Below are 17,124 nucleotides of genomic sequence, written 5' to 3'. Positions count from 1 at the left end.
TCCCGGGAGCGGGCTCGCTGCGGACGGGCTCCCCCGGCCCATGGCGGCCCCGGCTCCGGGCTGCGGCCCCTAGTCCCGAGCGGCGCCTGCACGTCCAGCCGGGCTCCGCGGCGCGGTGAGTGCGGGCGGGCGGCGGGGCGGCCGCGGGGACGGGGGGGGGGCGGAAAGCGGGGTGCGTTTTCGGGAGTCGCTCCCCGTTATTTTGTGTAATTACCTCGGAAGCGGCTTAAGCGCCGGGAGCCCTCCCCGCTAAGCCAATTTGCCTGGCTCGCTGCTGCCCTTCTGCTACGTGCGGCGGGTGCTGCCCGCCCCGGCCCCTAATCCGCCCGTGCCTAATCGCCTGCCGGGGACACCACAAAGGGGCTCGGGGCCGCCGCGCCCCCCGCCCCGCTCCGCCCGCGGGCACCGAGCGCCGAGTTTGGGCCCGCCCGCTCCGGCCCGGGGCTCGGGCCCCCGGGACCCGCCGGCCGCATCCCCCGGCGCGTTTCTCCGGAGCCCGCCCGGAGCCAGCCGCAAACCGGCGCGGCACGGCCCGGCGAGTCGGCACAAAGGGAAGGGACGCGGCAGCTCCCGGGGACGCGGCGAGGGAGGAAGCGGAGGTGGTGACCCCCCCGGGATGCCCTTGCCCCGGGCTCCCGGGGCCGCTCAGCCGCGGGGCCGCGCCCGGCGGGCGGATGCGGCGGCGCTCGGTACCGGCGGCCGCGGCTCGGGGGATGCGCTCCGGGCCCGGCGGATCCCGCCGGTCAAGGAGGGTCCTGCGGCAGCGCCCGAGGGGCTCCGGGCCGGGGCCGGCAGCGCCGAGCGAGGAGCGGCCGGGCCGCGCAGCGGGGATCGGCCGGGCCGCGCAGCGGGGCCCCGGGAGCGGCGGGCCGGGGGCGGCGGCGGGGCCCCGGGAGCGCCTCTAACCTGCGCCTTTCCCCGATTTTGTTTTGCAGGGGCGTTTTGGGGGGGAATGGAGGCGATCGCCAGTCAGATGGGAAATGGGAGAGATGCAAGCTCCTCCCCAAATTCAAAGCAAGAGCTGCAGCCGTACCAGGGCTCCAGTACCCTCAAGCCCAACCAAGTGGGTGAGACCTCCCTGTACGGCGTGCCCATCGTGTCCCTGGTCATCGACGGGCAGGAGCGGCTGTGCCTGGCGCAGATCTCCAACACGCTGCTCAAGAACTACAGCTACAATGAGATCCACAACCGGCGCGTGGCCCTGGGCATCACCTGCGTGCAGTGCACGCCGGTGCAGCTGGAGATCCTGCGGCGGGCCGGGGCCATGCCCATCTCCTCCCGCCGCTGCGGCATGATCACCAAGAGGGAGGCGGAGCGGCTCTGCAAGTCCTTCCTGGGCGAGCACAAGCCGCCCAAGCTGCCCGAGAACTTCGCCTTCGACGTGGTGCACGAGTGCGCCTGGGGCTCCCGGGGCAGCTTCATCCCGGCGCGCTACAACAGCTCCCGCGCCAAGTGCATCAAGTGCAGCTACTGCAGCATGTACTTCTCGCCCAACAAGTTCATCTTCCACTCCCACCGCACCCCGGACTCCAAGTACACCCAGCCCGACGCCGCCAACTTCAACTCGTGGCGCCGCCACCTCAAGCTCAGCGACAAGACGGCCACGGAGGAGCTGTCGCACGCCTGGGAGGATGTCAAGGCCATGTTCAACGGCGGCACCCGCAAGCGGACCTTCTCCCTGCAAGGGGCGGCCGCCGGCGGGCCCGGGGCCGGCTCCCCCGCCGCCAAGGCCGCCCTGCACCCGCCGCCGCCCGCCGGCCCCGAGCTGGCCCCGGCGCACAAGAGCCTCCGGTGCAGCGGGCAGGAGGCGGCGGGCGAGCGCGGCGCGCTGGGGCTGGCGGCGGCGCACGGCGGGGCCGCGGGCGCGCACGGCGGGGCGGGCGCGGTGCGCAGCTACCCGGTGATCCCGGTGCCCAGCAAGGGCTTCGGGATGCTGCAGAAGCTGCCGCCGCCGCTCTTCCCGCACCCCTACGGCTTCCCCGCCGCCGCCTTCGGACTGTGCCCCAAGAAGCAGGAGGAGGCGCTGGGCGGCGCGGGGGGCGGCGAGGCGGGCAAGGGCGGCGCGCTGCCCCCCGGCATGTTCTGGGGACCCCCGCACCCCCACCCGCACCAGCCGGCGCAGCCGCCGCACCAGCCCGGCGCCGCCAAGGACGGCGGCGTGTACCCCTCGTTCCCCGTGTTCTGGCCGGCCGCCGGCAGCCTGCCCGTGCCGCCCTACCCCGCGCAGAGCCCGGCCAAGGCGGCCGCCACCGCCGTGGTGGTGGCGGCGGCGGCGGCGGCTGCGGCGGCGGCGGCCGAGCCCGCGGGGCTGGCGGGGCGGCACGGGGAGCTGGAGGGCTCCGAGCCCTCGGGCAGCGGCCGCAGCAGCGCCACCCCCCAGGAGGGCGCCGGCGCCGAGGGCGAGCGCTGCCCCAGCGCCCTGTCGCGGGCGGCGGGCGAGGAGGAGCGCTCCGGGGACGAGGCGCTGCTGGCGCCGCTGCCGCTGCCCAGGAAGGGCAGCTACCTGTCCGCCTTCCGCCCGGTGGTGAAGGACGCCGAGAGCATCGCCAAGCTCTACGGCACCCGCGAGGCGTTCGGCGGCGCGGGGCCCCGCGGCCCCGGGTACCTCTCGCCGGACTTCCTCAGCGAGGGCAGCTCCAGCTACCGCTCGCTGTCCCCCGGCGGGGACACGGCCGAGGAGCCCGAGGTGGACGTGGAGTCCAACCGCTTCCCGGAGGACGACGAGGAGGAGGCCGCCGCCGTGCCCGCCGTGGGCCCCGCCGAGGGCCGGGAGCCGCCGCCGCCGCGGCTGCTGGCCGGGCCCGAGGAGCCTCCGCCCGGCGGGGCGGACGCGCCCGAGGAGAAGGCGGGCGAGGCGGGCGCGCAGGAGGGCGGCCGCGGCCCCGAGGGCAGCCCCGAGCGCAGCGGCAGCGGCGGCGCCTACGAGGTGCGGGCCCGGGGAGGGGGGCTCTGCCCCCGGGGGTCCCCGCGGGGCCGGCCCGGGCTCCTCACCCGCTCTTTTGCAGGTGTTCGCGCCGGAGAGGGGGGAGCACCTGCAGCCGCTGAAGCCCGCAGCATCCCTGGGAGCCCCCGCCGCCTTCCTCTGCACCCCCGAGGCGAAGGGTAACGCGGGCACCGAGGGCGCGGCCGCGGGGGCGGCTCGGCCCCGGGGGGACCCCCAAGGGCCGCTTTCGTTTGGGGGCTTTCGGGAGAAAAGCGAAACAAACGGGACCCGGGGAGGGGAGCGGGGCCGGGCCCCCCCGGGCCCGGGGACGCCGCCGGGGCCGCGGCCGGTGCGGCGGGGATGGGCCAAGCTCCTGCCCCACAAGCTCCTTTCCACCAGCAAAGCGATTAGGATGTCCGCTAAGAAGGTTTTAACGAGGGCTTTGTCCGTAATTATGTAATTAAGGATATATCAGGACCATACTTTCATTGCTTACGGTCGCAAATCCGTTTATTAACTTTTAAGAGCAAGATAAAGAAGACAATCACTCCGCGGCGGAGGATTTGGAGGGCAGAAAATCCTATCAGGACCAAAGGAATGTCTCTCATCCCAGCCCTGTAAATCCCGACAGAGGTAAGCACCGCTCCGCGGGGCGATGCGCGGCCCCTCCGCGTCCCCCGCCCGCGCTGACCGCGCTCTGCCCCCCCGCAGGCGACGAAGCGCTCGCGCTGGATGTCACCGGGGCCCCGCCGCTGGAGAAGGACATCGAGAACCTGGCCCGAGGTGAGGCTGGGGCGGGGGCCGGGCAGCCCCCGGCCTGTCCCCGCGGCCCGGGGTATTTGTGTTTTGTGCAGGAGTGATTAACTCCTGTGATTAATGTAACGTAATGCGATTAGCGCCGCGCCGAGCCGCCTCCAGATGGAAAAGTGCGGGCTCCCCTCAACCCCGCCGCGTGTTTTTAAACAGATGAGTTACAAAAACTGGTCCTGGAGCAAATGGAGCTGAGGAAAAAGCTGGAGAGGGACTTCCAGAGCCTGAAAGGTACCGGTGCCCCGTCCCCTGGGCGCGGCCGGCCCGGCCGGGGCGCGGCTCCCGCACGGCGCGGGCTGACCCCCGGCCCCACAGATAACTTCCAGGACCAGATGAAGCGGGAGCTGGCGTACCGGGAGGAGATGGTGCAGCAGCTGCAGATCGTCCGAGGTAAGGCCGAGCCCATCGGCACTTTCATTTTTTATTTCTTTTTATTTTTTTCCTTTTTAAAAAATTCGATTTAGTTTTATTTATTTCTGGTTTTTTGTTTGCTTGGGTGAGGGGTTTTCAGTTTATTTTTTGGTTTGGGGGGTTTTTGTTCGTTTGTTTTGGTGGGGGGGTTTTGTGGGGTTTTTTTGTGTGTGTTTTATTTTTTGGTTATTGCTGTTTTTATTTGTTTGGAGTTTATTTGTTTTGGTTTTGGTTTTTTGTTTCATCCTGTATCTTTCCCTGCCCTCCAATTCCTCTCGCGGTTTCGAGAGGTTTCACACGGCAGCGAACGAACCTCCCCTCTCGCAGTCATTCCCACTCGGGCCAAATTAAAAAAAAAATAAAAATAAACCAAACCGAGGGGTGGAACGAGGCGGGAGCGCCGTGCCCGGCTCGGCGCCCGCGCCCCCCGTGCCCTCACGGCTCTCCCCCCGCAGACACGCTGTGCAACGAGCTGGACCAGGAGCGCAAGGCGCGCTACGCCATCCAGCAGAAGCTGAAAGGTACTGGAGGGGCAGGGCGGGCTCCCGGGGCTCCGGGGGGCTCTCCCGGCCCGCGGGGGGCTCTCCCGGCCCGCGGGGCCCGGCCCTGACCCCTCGCTGCCCCTGGCAGAGGCTCACGATGCGCTGCACCACTTCTCGTGCAAGATGCTGACGCCGCGGCACTGCAGCGGGAACTGCTCCTTCAAGCCGCCGCTGCTGCCCCAGTGAGCCCCGGGCCCCCCCGAAGCCATGCGGGCAGAGCCCACACAAGCCATTCCCACGAGGAGACACCTGTACATAGAGGGCTCGGAGCCCGGCTCTGCTCGGACCCGCCGCAGGGCGGGGGCGGCCGGGGCGAGCCGGGCCTGGCCGGGTCCCCCCGCTCCGCCTCCCCTCCCTCCCCGCGTGTCCGCTTCTTCCACCCTCGTCCAGACTGGAAACAAAAGTGGCTATGTGCAATGGATATAAATGTACTGTGATTCTCTTGGTACAGTATTTGTCGGATTTTTATTTATTTATGATGTATATTTATCTTCCCCCTGCCCTTCCTTCCCCCCTCCTCCCCCCATGCCTGTAAATTCGGGATGTATCGGCACTTTAACTGCGGACAGCCCCTCTGTACGTGCTTTTGGTTCTTTAATAAAAACACACTCCAAGGACCCGCCTGGTGCGTGGGGCTGGCCCGGGGGGCCCGGGGGCGCGGCCCGCTCCCGCCCGCCCCGCCGGAGCTCATTAATGCCCATTTCTATGCTCGTGTCACACATGAAGGGCCCGCGCTAATGAGCTCGGAGAGCGGCGCACACCTAGCAGCCCGAAATAGCCGCGGTTTAGCCCAGAACGGAGCCGGCACCGCGGCGGGGCCGGGCTGGGGAACGGGAGCGGCGGCGGGGCGGGGTGAGGCTGCACCGGGGGAGCTCCGGAGCTGAGAGGGGAACGCGCCGAGCACCGCGGGCCCCTGCGGCACCGGCACCGGCACCGGGGGAAGGGGTGCGAGGTCCGGGAGCACCCCGGGGAGCATCGGGAGCACCCCGGGGATCAGGGGCACCCCGGGGAGCACCGGGAGCGCTGCGGGGGCGGGGGGAGGCTGCGGGGATGTCCCGGGGCTGCCGTGGCGGGGTGGCCGCGGTGGAGGCGGCCCCGGAGCCCCGCGGAGCGGGAGCCGCCGGTAATTAGCGCCCGCCTCATTAGGGCCGTTCCGCGGGCTGCGGCGCCACCGCGTGGGCGCGGCCGGAGGTGCAGCTCCCCCGTCTGCCCTTAGTCCCGACCTCGGGCTCAGCTGGGCCCGAGCAGCGGCCCCGCCCAGGGCAGGGGGGCGAGGGGGCCCTGCCCACCAGGGTGGGTGGGATGAGGGTTAAAAACCCTGTGGGAGGAAGCCCAGAGGAGCTGTTTGGGTTTTTGTTTGTCTGAGCCTCACACAAAGTTCCCAAGGCTTCTCTGCCCCATCCCTGGCGTGTCCGAGGCGACCCTGGGCTTGGAGCAGCCCGGGCCAGCGGGAGGTTCCCTGCTCGTGGCACGGGGTGGGATCGATGGGATTTAGGGTCTCCTCCGAGCCGTTCTGGGATTCTTTGTCCTGCCTGTGACACGAGATCCCGAGCGGGGGCAGCGGGGCCGGGGCTCCTCCACGCAGGTGAGCGCAGCAAAAACACAAAACAACAACAACGCCCAAACCTGCCGGGACACGGAGGGGATGCGGGCCCCGGGAGGGAATGAAGGCTCTGAGCTGAGCCTAGAGGGGCTCCCTCGGGGGGACAGAACATCCGCACCCTTTTTGGAGTTTGTAGAACCTTCTCCTCGGAGTTCGGTGCCTCTCCGGGCCGCTGGTGCCCCCTCCCAGGAGTGACCCCACGGCCCCGGGGGTCTCTCCGGCCCCGGGGGTCTCTCCAGCCCCGGATCTCCCCCTGTGCCCACCTGGCCCGGCGGTGCCTCCCGCACGGGCACCACAATGAGCCATTAGGTTGTGTTAATATTTCCCCACTACTTAGCGCTCATTAAAATGTGCTTTGCAGAATTTAATATGCGCCTTGAAATGACACAACGTATTAAGTGCTTAATATACTAGAAATTATGAAACTATTACAGTCTAAGTAATATGAAATAATTAGAGTGAATTAAACTTCACCGGCAGAATGAGGGAAAGGTTCAGATTTTTTAATCTTCTTTTTTTCTGTTGTCGTTGTTCAGTCTCAAAATAGCGGAGCCCCTGAAAATAAACACGCAGAGTGAGGATTTTTGAATAATTAAAGCAGGAAGGAGCGGGAAGCGGGGGAAGCAGAAGGTCTGCGGGCCGCAGCTGATGGAGCCGCTCTTTCGGGCCAGTGGCGGAGGCGCCCGGAGCCGCTCGCCAGACCCGAGCCTGTCCCCCCCATCTGCTGCGGCCACCGGGGAGCGGGGAGAGCCCCGAGCGGGGAGCGCTCCGCGAGAGCCCCGGCGGCGATGTCCCTCTTTGGGGAGCGATTTGAGGGTGCTGGGGATGAACTCCGGGGTTTTTCCCGGCGGGAGGGGATTGCCGGGGCTGGGGATGCCCTCCAGCATCAGTGCCAAGTGCCCGGGTTTGGGCAGGGATTGAATGGGAATGGACGGGAATGTGCCCCGGGCACCGAGCGTGTCCCAAACCCCTGCGTGGATGAGTTTTAGACGGGATTTTGGGAAGGAATTGTCCCTGGGAGGGAACAATTATTTTTATTGTTTAGGCGACGTTATTTTTATTGTGGCTAGGATTTAACTAACTTTGCAAAAGGCAATGCCACTGAACTATGAACTAGGTACTTGGTCTATTTCTTACTTACTAACGCAGGCTCTCATTTTAAGGCACTTAGAAATCCTCTATTTATTTAAGTCTAGGCTTGTATTTCTACTTCACGTCTGTGTGGAATTTGCTTTTTTTAGTAGCGCAAATTTGCCAGTTAGATGACCTAAAACAAATGTCTGGGCGGCTTTAGCCAGTGCATCAGACTCAGATATCACATGTCTGTCCTACAGAACCCCAGGAAAGCCGCCTTCCACCTGAGGGGCAGGGCTGGAATTCCCGGAGGAGCTGTGGCTGTCCCGGATCCCGGCAGTGCCCCAGCAGTGCCCGGTGTCCCTGCCAGGGCAGGGGTGGCACTGGGTGGGATTTAGGGCCCTTCCACGCCACTGCACCATTCCAGGGAGGCGCCAGGAGGTGGCGGCCGCAGCGCTGCTCCCGGAGCTCGGCGGCGTTCGGGGAAGGCTCTGAACCCCTGCCAGGGGAACTACCCGGGCCGGGGGCAGGACGCGACATTCGCCCTCCCCGGGTCCCGGTGCCAGCCCGGTGTCCCCTCGCAGGGTGGCAGACAGGGACAGCCCCGGTGCCAGCCGGGCTCCGCTCCTCCCGCCCGGTCCCGGTCCCGGCCCCTTGTGGGGGATGAATTCCAGCAGCATTCGCTCCATCACCCTCCGGGGCGTCCTCTCGGGTCCTCCTCCTCTCCCAGACCAAAGCTGCCGGTCCCAGGTGTTGGGTTTTATTTGTTGTTTTTTATATTTCGCGTTTCCCCAGTCCCAGCGCTGCTGTGACCCCAGGGAGATGATGCCGTGCTCCCACAGGGAAGCCGCTCACCACGGATGTGTTTGTCCAGGGGGATGAGGAGGACCTGGAGGGTTCAGGTGTGGCCAAAATGATCCCATGGTCCCACAGGGATGCTGCCCACCATGGACATGTTTTCCAGAGGATGAGGAGGACCTGGAGGGTTCAACTGTGACCAAAATAATCCCGTAGTCCCACAGGGATGCTGGCAGATTCCCAGGATTCTCCCCACCATGGATGTGTTTCTCCAGAGGGATGAGGAGAATCTGGAATGTTCAGGTGTGACCAGAGCGTTCCGTGAGCTGCTGGCTGCTGCAAATTCCAGAAGATCTCTCTCGGGAGAAATCCCAGCAGCTCCAGGATCTGGCTGAGGACAAGGCAATGTTCAGTCCCTGCCTGGCTGGAGGTTCCTCCTGCCTCATCTTCATTTTTTAGGGGAAACCCATTTAATTGGAGCTGGCTGGTGTCCCTTGGGTTGAAATCCAGTATTTTAGGGACCAGTGTGAACAGGGGTGCCCAAGTGTGAGGAGATGTGGATTTAATTAAACTGACAGAATTTGGGGTGCTTTTAACACCCAGTTTAACACAACTTTTTGTGTTGCTGTGTTGTGAGAAGGGCATGAGCAGGGCAGCTCTGCCTTGCTCACAGAATCACTTTTATTTCCACGTAACCAAGCAAACTCCGTGGTTCTCCTGGAAACTTAAAACACATTTTCCTGTTTTTGTTTTTTTTTTCCCCCTTAAAAGCCATCAGTCCTTTCCTTTGCTTCCCTTTCTGACTCTGAACAAAGCTGTGGGATCTGCTCATTTTGGGGGAGTTATTCAGATCTGTTCGTTTTGGGGATCTTAAGATGCAACCCTCAGATTGTGAGATTTCCCATCCTGTTTGATGTTATTTTGGAGCAGCTCCTTCTCCTCACCCCGTGCTCACGACGGGGATGCCCCAGTCCCCCCTGGGCTGGCTCCTCCTGTCCCGGGGCTGGGCGAGGGGCAGCAGCCCCTCCCTGACCCCTGGCACGGGCTGGAAGTGCTGCACAGCCCTGTCCCAAAGGAAAACCCTTTGGAAGAGGACGGGAGCGCTGTCTGGGAATGCTCTGGTGCTCCCCGGCTCTGGAAGGGAGCGCAGCCCTCAGCTGGAAGGGCCATTAATGTCCCTTCCCCGGCCCTGCCAAGTCTAGCACGTTTTAATTCGCTCTTTTCCCAGGCATTCCTGGATTTACGGCTCCGCTCAGCCCGGATGGAAAGCTCCCTCCAGAGGGTCACTCCAGCCACAGCCTCCTGGGCTCCCCGGAGGAAGCTGATGTGCTATTCCCTGGAAGATTTCCACCTGAACGGGGTTTAGGCTGGTTTTTGCGGGAATTTGGGCTTTGGAAGCTGGCGGGAGATGTGTCCCTGGTGATGATGTCTGAACTGAGGGCTGTTACTCTGCTGCCTGCTTCAAACTCTTCCTTGTTTTCAGGTAGGATGGATTTGGGACATAATAACATAATAATATGGAAAAATGAAAGAGAAATGGGGGGAAAAAAAGGAGAAACCTGGGAGAAAATGGTTTTCAGCAATGCCTGCACCACGTTGAGGAGGACATTTGGAGGTGGTTACCCTCTGCAGAGCTTGTCCAAAGCAAACACCTCCAGCCCTCCAGCCCGGGCTGCGTAATTGCCATAAACCATTGCGAGGGCATCCAGGCTAGCACAGCCCTGGAACCACTTCTAGGATTAGGTCTCACTCCCTTGAAAAATAAACCTTGGCAAGAGCCCCGTTCTCCCCAATAAAAATTCCGTCTTCACGGCTCCAATCAAGTTTTCCAGAGCTGTGGTCCAAATTAGAAACTGCACGCAGAATGTCTGACCCGGGAGGAGGAGAGGGAGCCTTTCATGGGCAGCAGGGCCAGGCTGGAAATTTCCAGAGCTCTCCATGGCAGAGCTGTGGAGGGTCCCAGGAAATCTGCTCCTGGCACAGCAGAGCTCTGCCACAACCAAACCCTGCCTGTCCCAGGGGGAGGAGGATCCTCTGCAGACTGGGAGAGCTGGGATTGTCCAGCCTGGAGAAGAGAAGGTTCTGGAACATCTCAGAGCCTCTGCCAGGGCCTGAAGGGGCTCCAGGAGAGCTGGAGAGGGGCTGGGGATGAGGGATGGAGGGACAGGACACAGGGAATGGCTTCAGAGGGGGAAAGGGGAGATTTGGGTGGGATATTGGGAAGGAATTCCCAGCTGGGAGGGTGGGGAGAGGCTGGGCTGGAATTCCCAGAGCAGCTGTGGCTGCCCCTGGGTCCCTGGCAGTGCCCAAGGCCAGGCTGGACATTGGGGCTGCAGCAGCCTGGGAGCCCCTTCCAAGGCCCTGGATGATTCCAGGACTCCAAGATTCCATGGATTGTCCCTTTCGTCTGTGAAAGGAGGAAAACACAGCACGCCTGACCCTCGGGTTGTTTTGGGCTTTTATGTGGGTTTTTTGGTGGTTTTTGCATGTGTGGGGTTTTTTTGGTGTTTTTTTGTGGTTGGTGGATTTTTTTTTTCCCTCCAAGAAAACATCCACGGGCAAGGAAATGGTTGAAAAAACGGGAAATAGGCAAAAAGTGCAGCTGGGGTTTTGCCTGCAGGAAGCTGCAGGTGGCTGGGATGGGATGGAGGGCTGAGCCTTGGAGTGCTCCTCGTTACCTCCAGGGAGATTTTCCTTCCAAGCCAGGCAAATTCCTGGGATGGATCCCAAGGGAATGATGGCAGCCAGCACCCCGATGGACAGTCATTGTCATCCTGCTGGGACATCCCTGTGCTCGTGTGGCACTTGGGGACAGGGCTGGCAGTGCTGGGTTGATGACTGGACTCGGTCCTGGAGGGATTTTCCAACACAACGATTCCAGGGTCCCTTCTGCCAAACCCAGAGGTTTGGGATGAGCTGCAAGTGCAGGATATCAGCAAGGGAATAACTCTGGCTGTGTCTTTTCCTGGAGTTTTCCTGGACACCTCGGACTTCCCTGTGCTCGTGTGGCACTTGGGGACAGGGCTGGCAGTGCTGGGTTGATGACTGGACTCGATCTTGGAGGGATTTCCCAACCCAACAATTCCACAATCTCTTCTGCCAAACCCAAAGGTTTGACATGAGCTGCAAATGCAGGACATCACCAACGGAATACCTCTGGCCATGCGCAGCCTTTTCCCGGAGTTTTCCCGGCCCTGCAGCCCCCGGGAGAGGCGCTGGGATGAGGAATGTGGATTTATTTTCCCGGAGTTTTCCCGGCCCTGCAGCTCCTGGGAGAGGCGCTGGGATGAGGAATGTGGATTTATTTTCCCGGAGTTTTCCCGGCCCTGAGGCTCCTGGGAGAGGCACTGGGATGAGAAATGTGGATTTATTTTCCCGGGCGCGGCCCTGCCCGCAGCCAGGGGAGCAGAACGGACGGGCTGTGCTGCCCGGCTGAGAGCGAGGAACAAACTCCAAATCCTGCGGGACGCGGCGTCCCGAGCACCCCAACCACACCCAGCACCAAAAACCACCAGGAGTAACCGGATACCGCCAGGGCTGAGTGGGTTTTTGTTGTTTTAAACCCCTCTCCTGGCCATCACCTCACAGCTGATTTTTGCTTTGGCTTGTGGGGACACCCCTGGTGCAGCAGGTCTGTGGTAACCACGCTTCCCAGAGGGAATTTGTGCCATTAATCCATAATTTATTGTTTGGGAGAGCCCAGACGTGAGCGCAGCACCAGCCAAGCAGTGTCAATTATTTCATGGTATCATTTGAAAGAATTTTGGGTCCCCAGACAGGAGGAAACTGCAGGACATCCTCAATGGGAAGGGAAAAAACAGTGCTAACAGTCTGTCTTCATTAGCAGAGAAAAGAAAGAGATTTTAGCTGAAGGCTTCCAACTTGGAAAAAAAAAAAAAGGAAAAAAAAAAGGAAAATTCAGCTGAAAGAGAGAAGTCACTGTTTTGAAAGAGTTTGCTGGGTGGAGACATCAAACAGAAAGGATCTTGTGTAATTCTGCTTTTTAGGTCTAACACTAAATTCACCCGTTGATTCCTTGGCTTTCCCACAGGGACATGGCCGAGGAATGCTCAGGAAAAAGCTGATTTTTGGAGGAGCTGCGAGCATGTGGCATTGCCCAGGATCGGCCCCAGCCACTTCTGTCTCCAATTTTTGTCCAGCCAGCTGATATTTCATGGCTCTTCCCATCCTCCGAGTCCTCTGCAAGTGTTAAGTATTTTTTTTTTTGCATCCAGCAAATGGAACAATAACGGAGGACTTAATTTTCCCATCTGTCAACTCATCCTGAACAAATTGTACGTCTTTCTCTTCAGAGTGAAATCTCAGCTAAATTAAAAGCTTTAGTGTTCATTTTCATGTAGCAGAGGTTCTGGAGGAAATTCTGTCATCACATTTCTGCCTGCTTTTTTTTTTTTCTCTTCTTTTTTTATTTCTTTTTTTCTTCTTTCCCCCCTCTTTTTAAAATGTATTATGAACGAGGGATGATTTGTTTTTGTGGCTTGGGTGGTGGCTTTGTCTGAGGTGTGCAGCCTCAAACCAAGCTGCCCCAAAGTACTGCCGGGCAGGTTGAAGCCAGAATTATCATGGAATTTTGGAGGGATTGGGGCTGGAGGGACCTTAAATCCCACCCAGTGCCACCCCTGGGTCACGGGAGGCGTTTTGGGGGTCACGGGAGGCGTTTTGGGGGTCACGGGAGGCGTTTTGGGGGTCACAAGAGCAGTTTCTGGTGTCACAGAAGGTGTTTTGGGCATCACAAGAGGAATTTGGGGGTCACAAGAGAAGTTTCTGGTGTCACAGAGGGTGTTTTGGGTGTCACAAGAGATGTTTTGTGTGTGTAACCCCCTTCTCTCACACAGTTTTATTTCCTTGCAGATGTTGCCCGCCCTCCCCTCCTCCTGCCCCTCCCGCTGTCCCCCCGTGGCCCAGCTGGCGGGCTCAGATAAGGGCTCCGGGGGCAGATAAGGGCTCCGGGGGCAGATGAGGGCTCCAGGGGCAGATAAGGAGATTTTCCCCCTCTCCTGGCTCATCTGGAGCAGCACAGAGCGGGGAGGCTCCGCTTTCACAACCCCATCCACGCAAATCTTGGGTGAAAGAAGTGAAATAATAACAACCAGAAGTTGGTTCCCCTCCTCCTCAGCAGCCCCAGGGCGTCCTTGGGGTCCCGGGGTGGGTTTAACTCGAGCAGGACCCCCGGTTCTGTGGTGGGGCAGGAGACAGGGGGGATTTGGCTGCGGAGCTGCTTCCATGGGACACAAAAGGGTTTCTGTGACAGCTCCAGGGTATGAACCTTCCTCAGGCCGTGGTAGCTGCAGGATGCTCCTCACAGGGCACCTCCAAGCCAGCAGCAGCTTTTCCCACCCTCCCTAAGCAGGCAGCTTGAGTGCAAAGTGGTGGCAAATCCCAGGGAAATTCAAATCCTGGGGCAAATCAAGAACTTTTCTCATCGTCTGGTGGCTTCTCCCTGAGCGAGGCACCCCCAGAGCGGCACCCATGGGTGCAGCAGGGCAGAGCGCCGGGAAGCCGTGGCAGGAACGCTGCTGGGATGCTCCAAGGGGCTCTGGTAACTTCCCCACGCTGGAAACGAAGCAGGAGAGGAGGGAAGGACGCAGCTCCAGCCTGGCTCAGGTTCTCCCTGCCCGGTTCCAGCGCTGGTCTCCACGGCGGGAGCTTTGGAGCGGAGCAGCCTCGGGGATTTTCGCTGGCTGGGGCTGCAGCAGGGATAAACGATGATGTCAAAACAGAGGAGATGTTGTCACAACCGCTCTCCCCTCGTGGGGCCAAGGTTCTGCTTTATGGCCTGGAAAGCCACCGGTCCATTGGAGAGCACATGGACAAGAACGGGCAGGAAAGGCTCCCGTGTGTTTGGGTGGGAGCTGCGGACAGAAGGCCCTTTGTGCCCAGAGCTGACAATGACAAATAAAGAGGAACCTGTTGATCTGGGGAGAAATGGAGGATTCTGGCAAGACCACAAGGTGAGGAAAAGGCCTTGGCTGTTTGTCTGGCCGTCGGTCTGGCTGGCTGCTGAAATGCCCCGCACGGCTCCGGCGGGTTTGTCCACTGAAAAAGAAAGATATTCCTGCTCTGGGCTTTCCTCTCCGCCTGCAAAACACTCCCTGAGCCCGGAGGGGCTGCCCTGGGAGCCCACAGCACAGGTGGGGCTCTCCTGGCTGGCTCCCAGCCAGCTCTGAGGCGTCAGGACAATAATTAACATTTACAAACCCCTCTGGCCGTGCCAGCAGCGCTCAGACCCCGCTGTCTGTCCAAGCACATGCAGGACACAAAGAAAAACCCGGCAACGAAACGCCTGTAACTCTGCAGAGTTGTTGGAAGCAGCCCAAAAGCCGTGTCTAATGCTAATAATAAGCATATTTCCCAAAGGTAACGTTTGATTCCTCTCCAGAAGTGAAGGTATTTGAAGCTCTGCCTGGCCGTGGTCGTATCGCAGATTAAGCGGGGCAGTTTAATGTGTGACTACGTTTGTAAAGCCTCCAGCCGGCTCTGCAGGAGCGGCCCAGCCCCGCCAAGACAGGCCACAAAACCCTTCCCAGATAACGTGGTGTTTTTCACAGGAAGCCTGGACAAGAAAAAAAAAGAAAAAAGAAAAATGGGGAAGGGCTTTGGGTTTGCGGCACGCACATCTGGCGAGAGCAGGGCCCGGATCGGAACACACCGACCAGAAATATTTATACTGAGCATTGATGGGCTGCCTAAAATGACCTCCAGAGCTCTGCAGAGCACCATGGGCTTTAAAAAAATCTATTAGGGCCCATTATGTGCTGGAATGCATCCCAGCCCGTCGGTGCCAGGGAGACCCACGGAAACGGGCGGAATGTGGAATAAAGCAGGGTGGTGTTGGGGGGCAATCACAACAGAATGCCTTTTCCCTGGTTTTATTTCTCTTTATCTATTTCTCTTTATCTATTTCTCTTTATCTCTTTATCTTTATTTATTTATATTTATTTATCTATGTATCTTTATTTATTCATCTTTGCAGCCGAAGAGGCGGAGCTGGGGCAGTGGGAGAGGAGTCCTCAAGGGAGAGGCTGCTCTGTGAGCCTTTGAGATCGATGCAGATAAAGCTCTTGGAAGGGCTCTCTCCTTCCCTGGTTTTCCATAAATTGCTGGGCCAAGCCTGCCAGTGGCGATGGGGGAGTTGTGCCAGCAGGGAAACGCTCCCAAAGGAAAAGGCTGAGTGCAATTCCTTGGAGCAGCACCGGGAGGGTTCAGGCTGGGAACTCCCCGGCGGTTCCACCTCTTTTTCCCTTCCCTGGAGTTTGTCCCAAAGGAGACACAGCAAACCCAAACATCCTGCCCTGGAAACGCCGGCTCAGGGAGGTCCCCAGCCCCGGAGGAATGCCTGGATGTGGCACTCGGGTGACAAGGTGGGGATGGGCACAGCTTGGCCTGGGTGACCTTGGAGGGCTTTTCCAGCCTCAGGGATTCTGGAATTCCCGCTCACCCACCAGAGCCATTTCCAAGCATTGCTCTCCCTTTGCCATCCTCATTTTCCACCCCATAGTGGTGGATTAGGCCTGGGGTCCAATTAGCCTCGTTAAAAATATAAACTCATAATAATCATTCAGAATATAAATTAATAATTCCTTGTTCTAAGTACAAACTAACAATTCCTCACTCCAGGTTGGTTTGCCATGGACAGCCCCAGCAGGGATTTAGTGCCTGATCCTGGAGCTGGGGCTCAGCTTTATTTAAAAAATACTCTTTTTTAACTGCAGGCAGCTCTATTTATTTGTGCTTTGGGAGGGTAATTTTATGGGACTCGATGACCTTGGAGGGCTTTTCCAACCTCAGGGATTCTGGAATTCCTGCTCACCAACCAGAGCCATTTCCAAGCACTGCTCTCCCCTCTCCCTTTGCCATCCTGATTTTTCACCCCGTAATGGTGGATTAGGCCTGGGGTCCAATTAGCCTCATTAAAAGTATAAACTCATCATTCCTCATCAAAAATACAAAGTAATGATTCCTCATTCAGAATATAAACAAATAACTCCTCGTTCAAAGCATAAACTAACAATTCCTCATTCCAGGTTGGTTTGCCGTGGACAGCCCCAGCAGGGATTTAGTGCCTGATCCCGGAGTTGGGGCTCAGCTTTTTATTTTTTAATACTATTTTTTAACTGGAGGCAGCTCTATTTATTTGTGCTTTGGGAGGGTAATTTTATGGGTAAATACAGTCTTTATTAATATTTTCTTTGTTAACTCAGTGATGTTGGTAAAGAGCTTTGAAGATGAAAGTGCTGGGTGCAATAAATATTAACGTTATTCCAACTTATTTGAACGTTGCCAGCATTCCAGCTCCAACATCTTTCATCCAAGAATCTCAAAGTGCTTTTCCAAATGTTAATTAATTTCCTCTCAGCAGTCCAGGGAGACACCTTTCATCAGCAGCATCCTCATTTCCCCAAGGAATTGTTCTGAGTGCACTTTACCCCATGGATTCGGGCAAAAATCAGGGAAATAGGGCAGGAAGTTTTTTGGGATTGAGCCAAAAATTCCTGCCTCGCATTTTCCCCGCCGTGCTGCCTGACAACATTCCCTGCCTGGGAGTGGGGTGTGACACTCGGCCGCGATTATTGGTGGCTCTTAAAAGAAAAAAAACCAGACAAGGATCGCAAGCCCCACCCAGGGCAGGGAGGAAATGAAATCCTCCAAATCGGGATGATCCCGGTCAGGAATCCAGGGATTTTCGGGAATTTGGATGGGCAGGAGGAAATCCTGATGGGATGTTCAGTCGGGATCTTGTAACTCTTATTTAAAAGATGATTAAAATGGAAATATTTTCTGAAATGCAGCCCAGGTGGAGATCTGAGCTGAAGGAATGAAACTCCTCCAAATCGGGATAATCCCGGTCAGGAATCCAGGGATTTTCGGGATTTTTGATGGGCAGGAGGAAATCCTGATGGGATGTTCAGTCGGGGTCTTGTGAGTCTCATTTAAAATATTCA

The 17,124-nt window shown here is 59.2% G+C and overlaps 1 protein-coding gene across 1 annotated transcript; it reads left to right on the top strand.

Moving 5' to 3' along the window:
• The first annotated feature begins 952 nt into the window (after window positions 1-952).
• On the top strand, window positions 953-5,050 carry SKOR1 (SKI family transcriptional corepressor 1). Its single transcript, XM_063412667.1, has 8 exons — window positions 953-2,926; window positions 3,006-3,102; window positions 3,449-3,556; window positions 3,635-3,706; window positions 3,890-3,964; window positions 4,049-4,123; window positions 4,600-4,665; window positions 4,775-5,050. The coding sequence occupies exons 1-8, from the start codon at window positions 953-955 to the stop codon at window positions 4,870-4,872; spliced, it is 2,565 nt and encodes an 854-aa protein (XP_063268737.1). The 3' UTR covers window positions 4,873-5,050.
• The last annotated feature ends 12,074 nt before the right edge of the window (window positions 5,051-17,124 follow it).

This window comes from Prinia subflava, chromosome 15, assembly GCF_021018805.1.
Source record: "Prinia subflava isolate CZ2003 ecotype Zambia chromosome 15, Cam_Psub_1.2, whole genome shotgun sequence".
Classification (NCBI taxonomy): Eukaryota; Metazoa; Chordata; class Aves; order Passeriformes; family Cisticolidae; genus Prinia; species Prinia subflava.
Note: the sequence above shows the minus strand (reverse complement) of the source record. Positions and strands in the feature narration are given on the sequence as shown.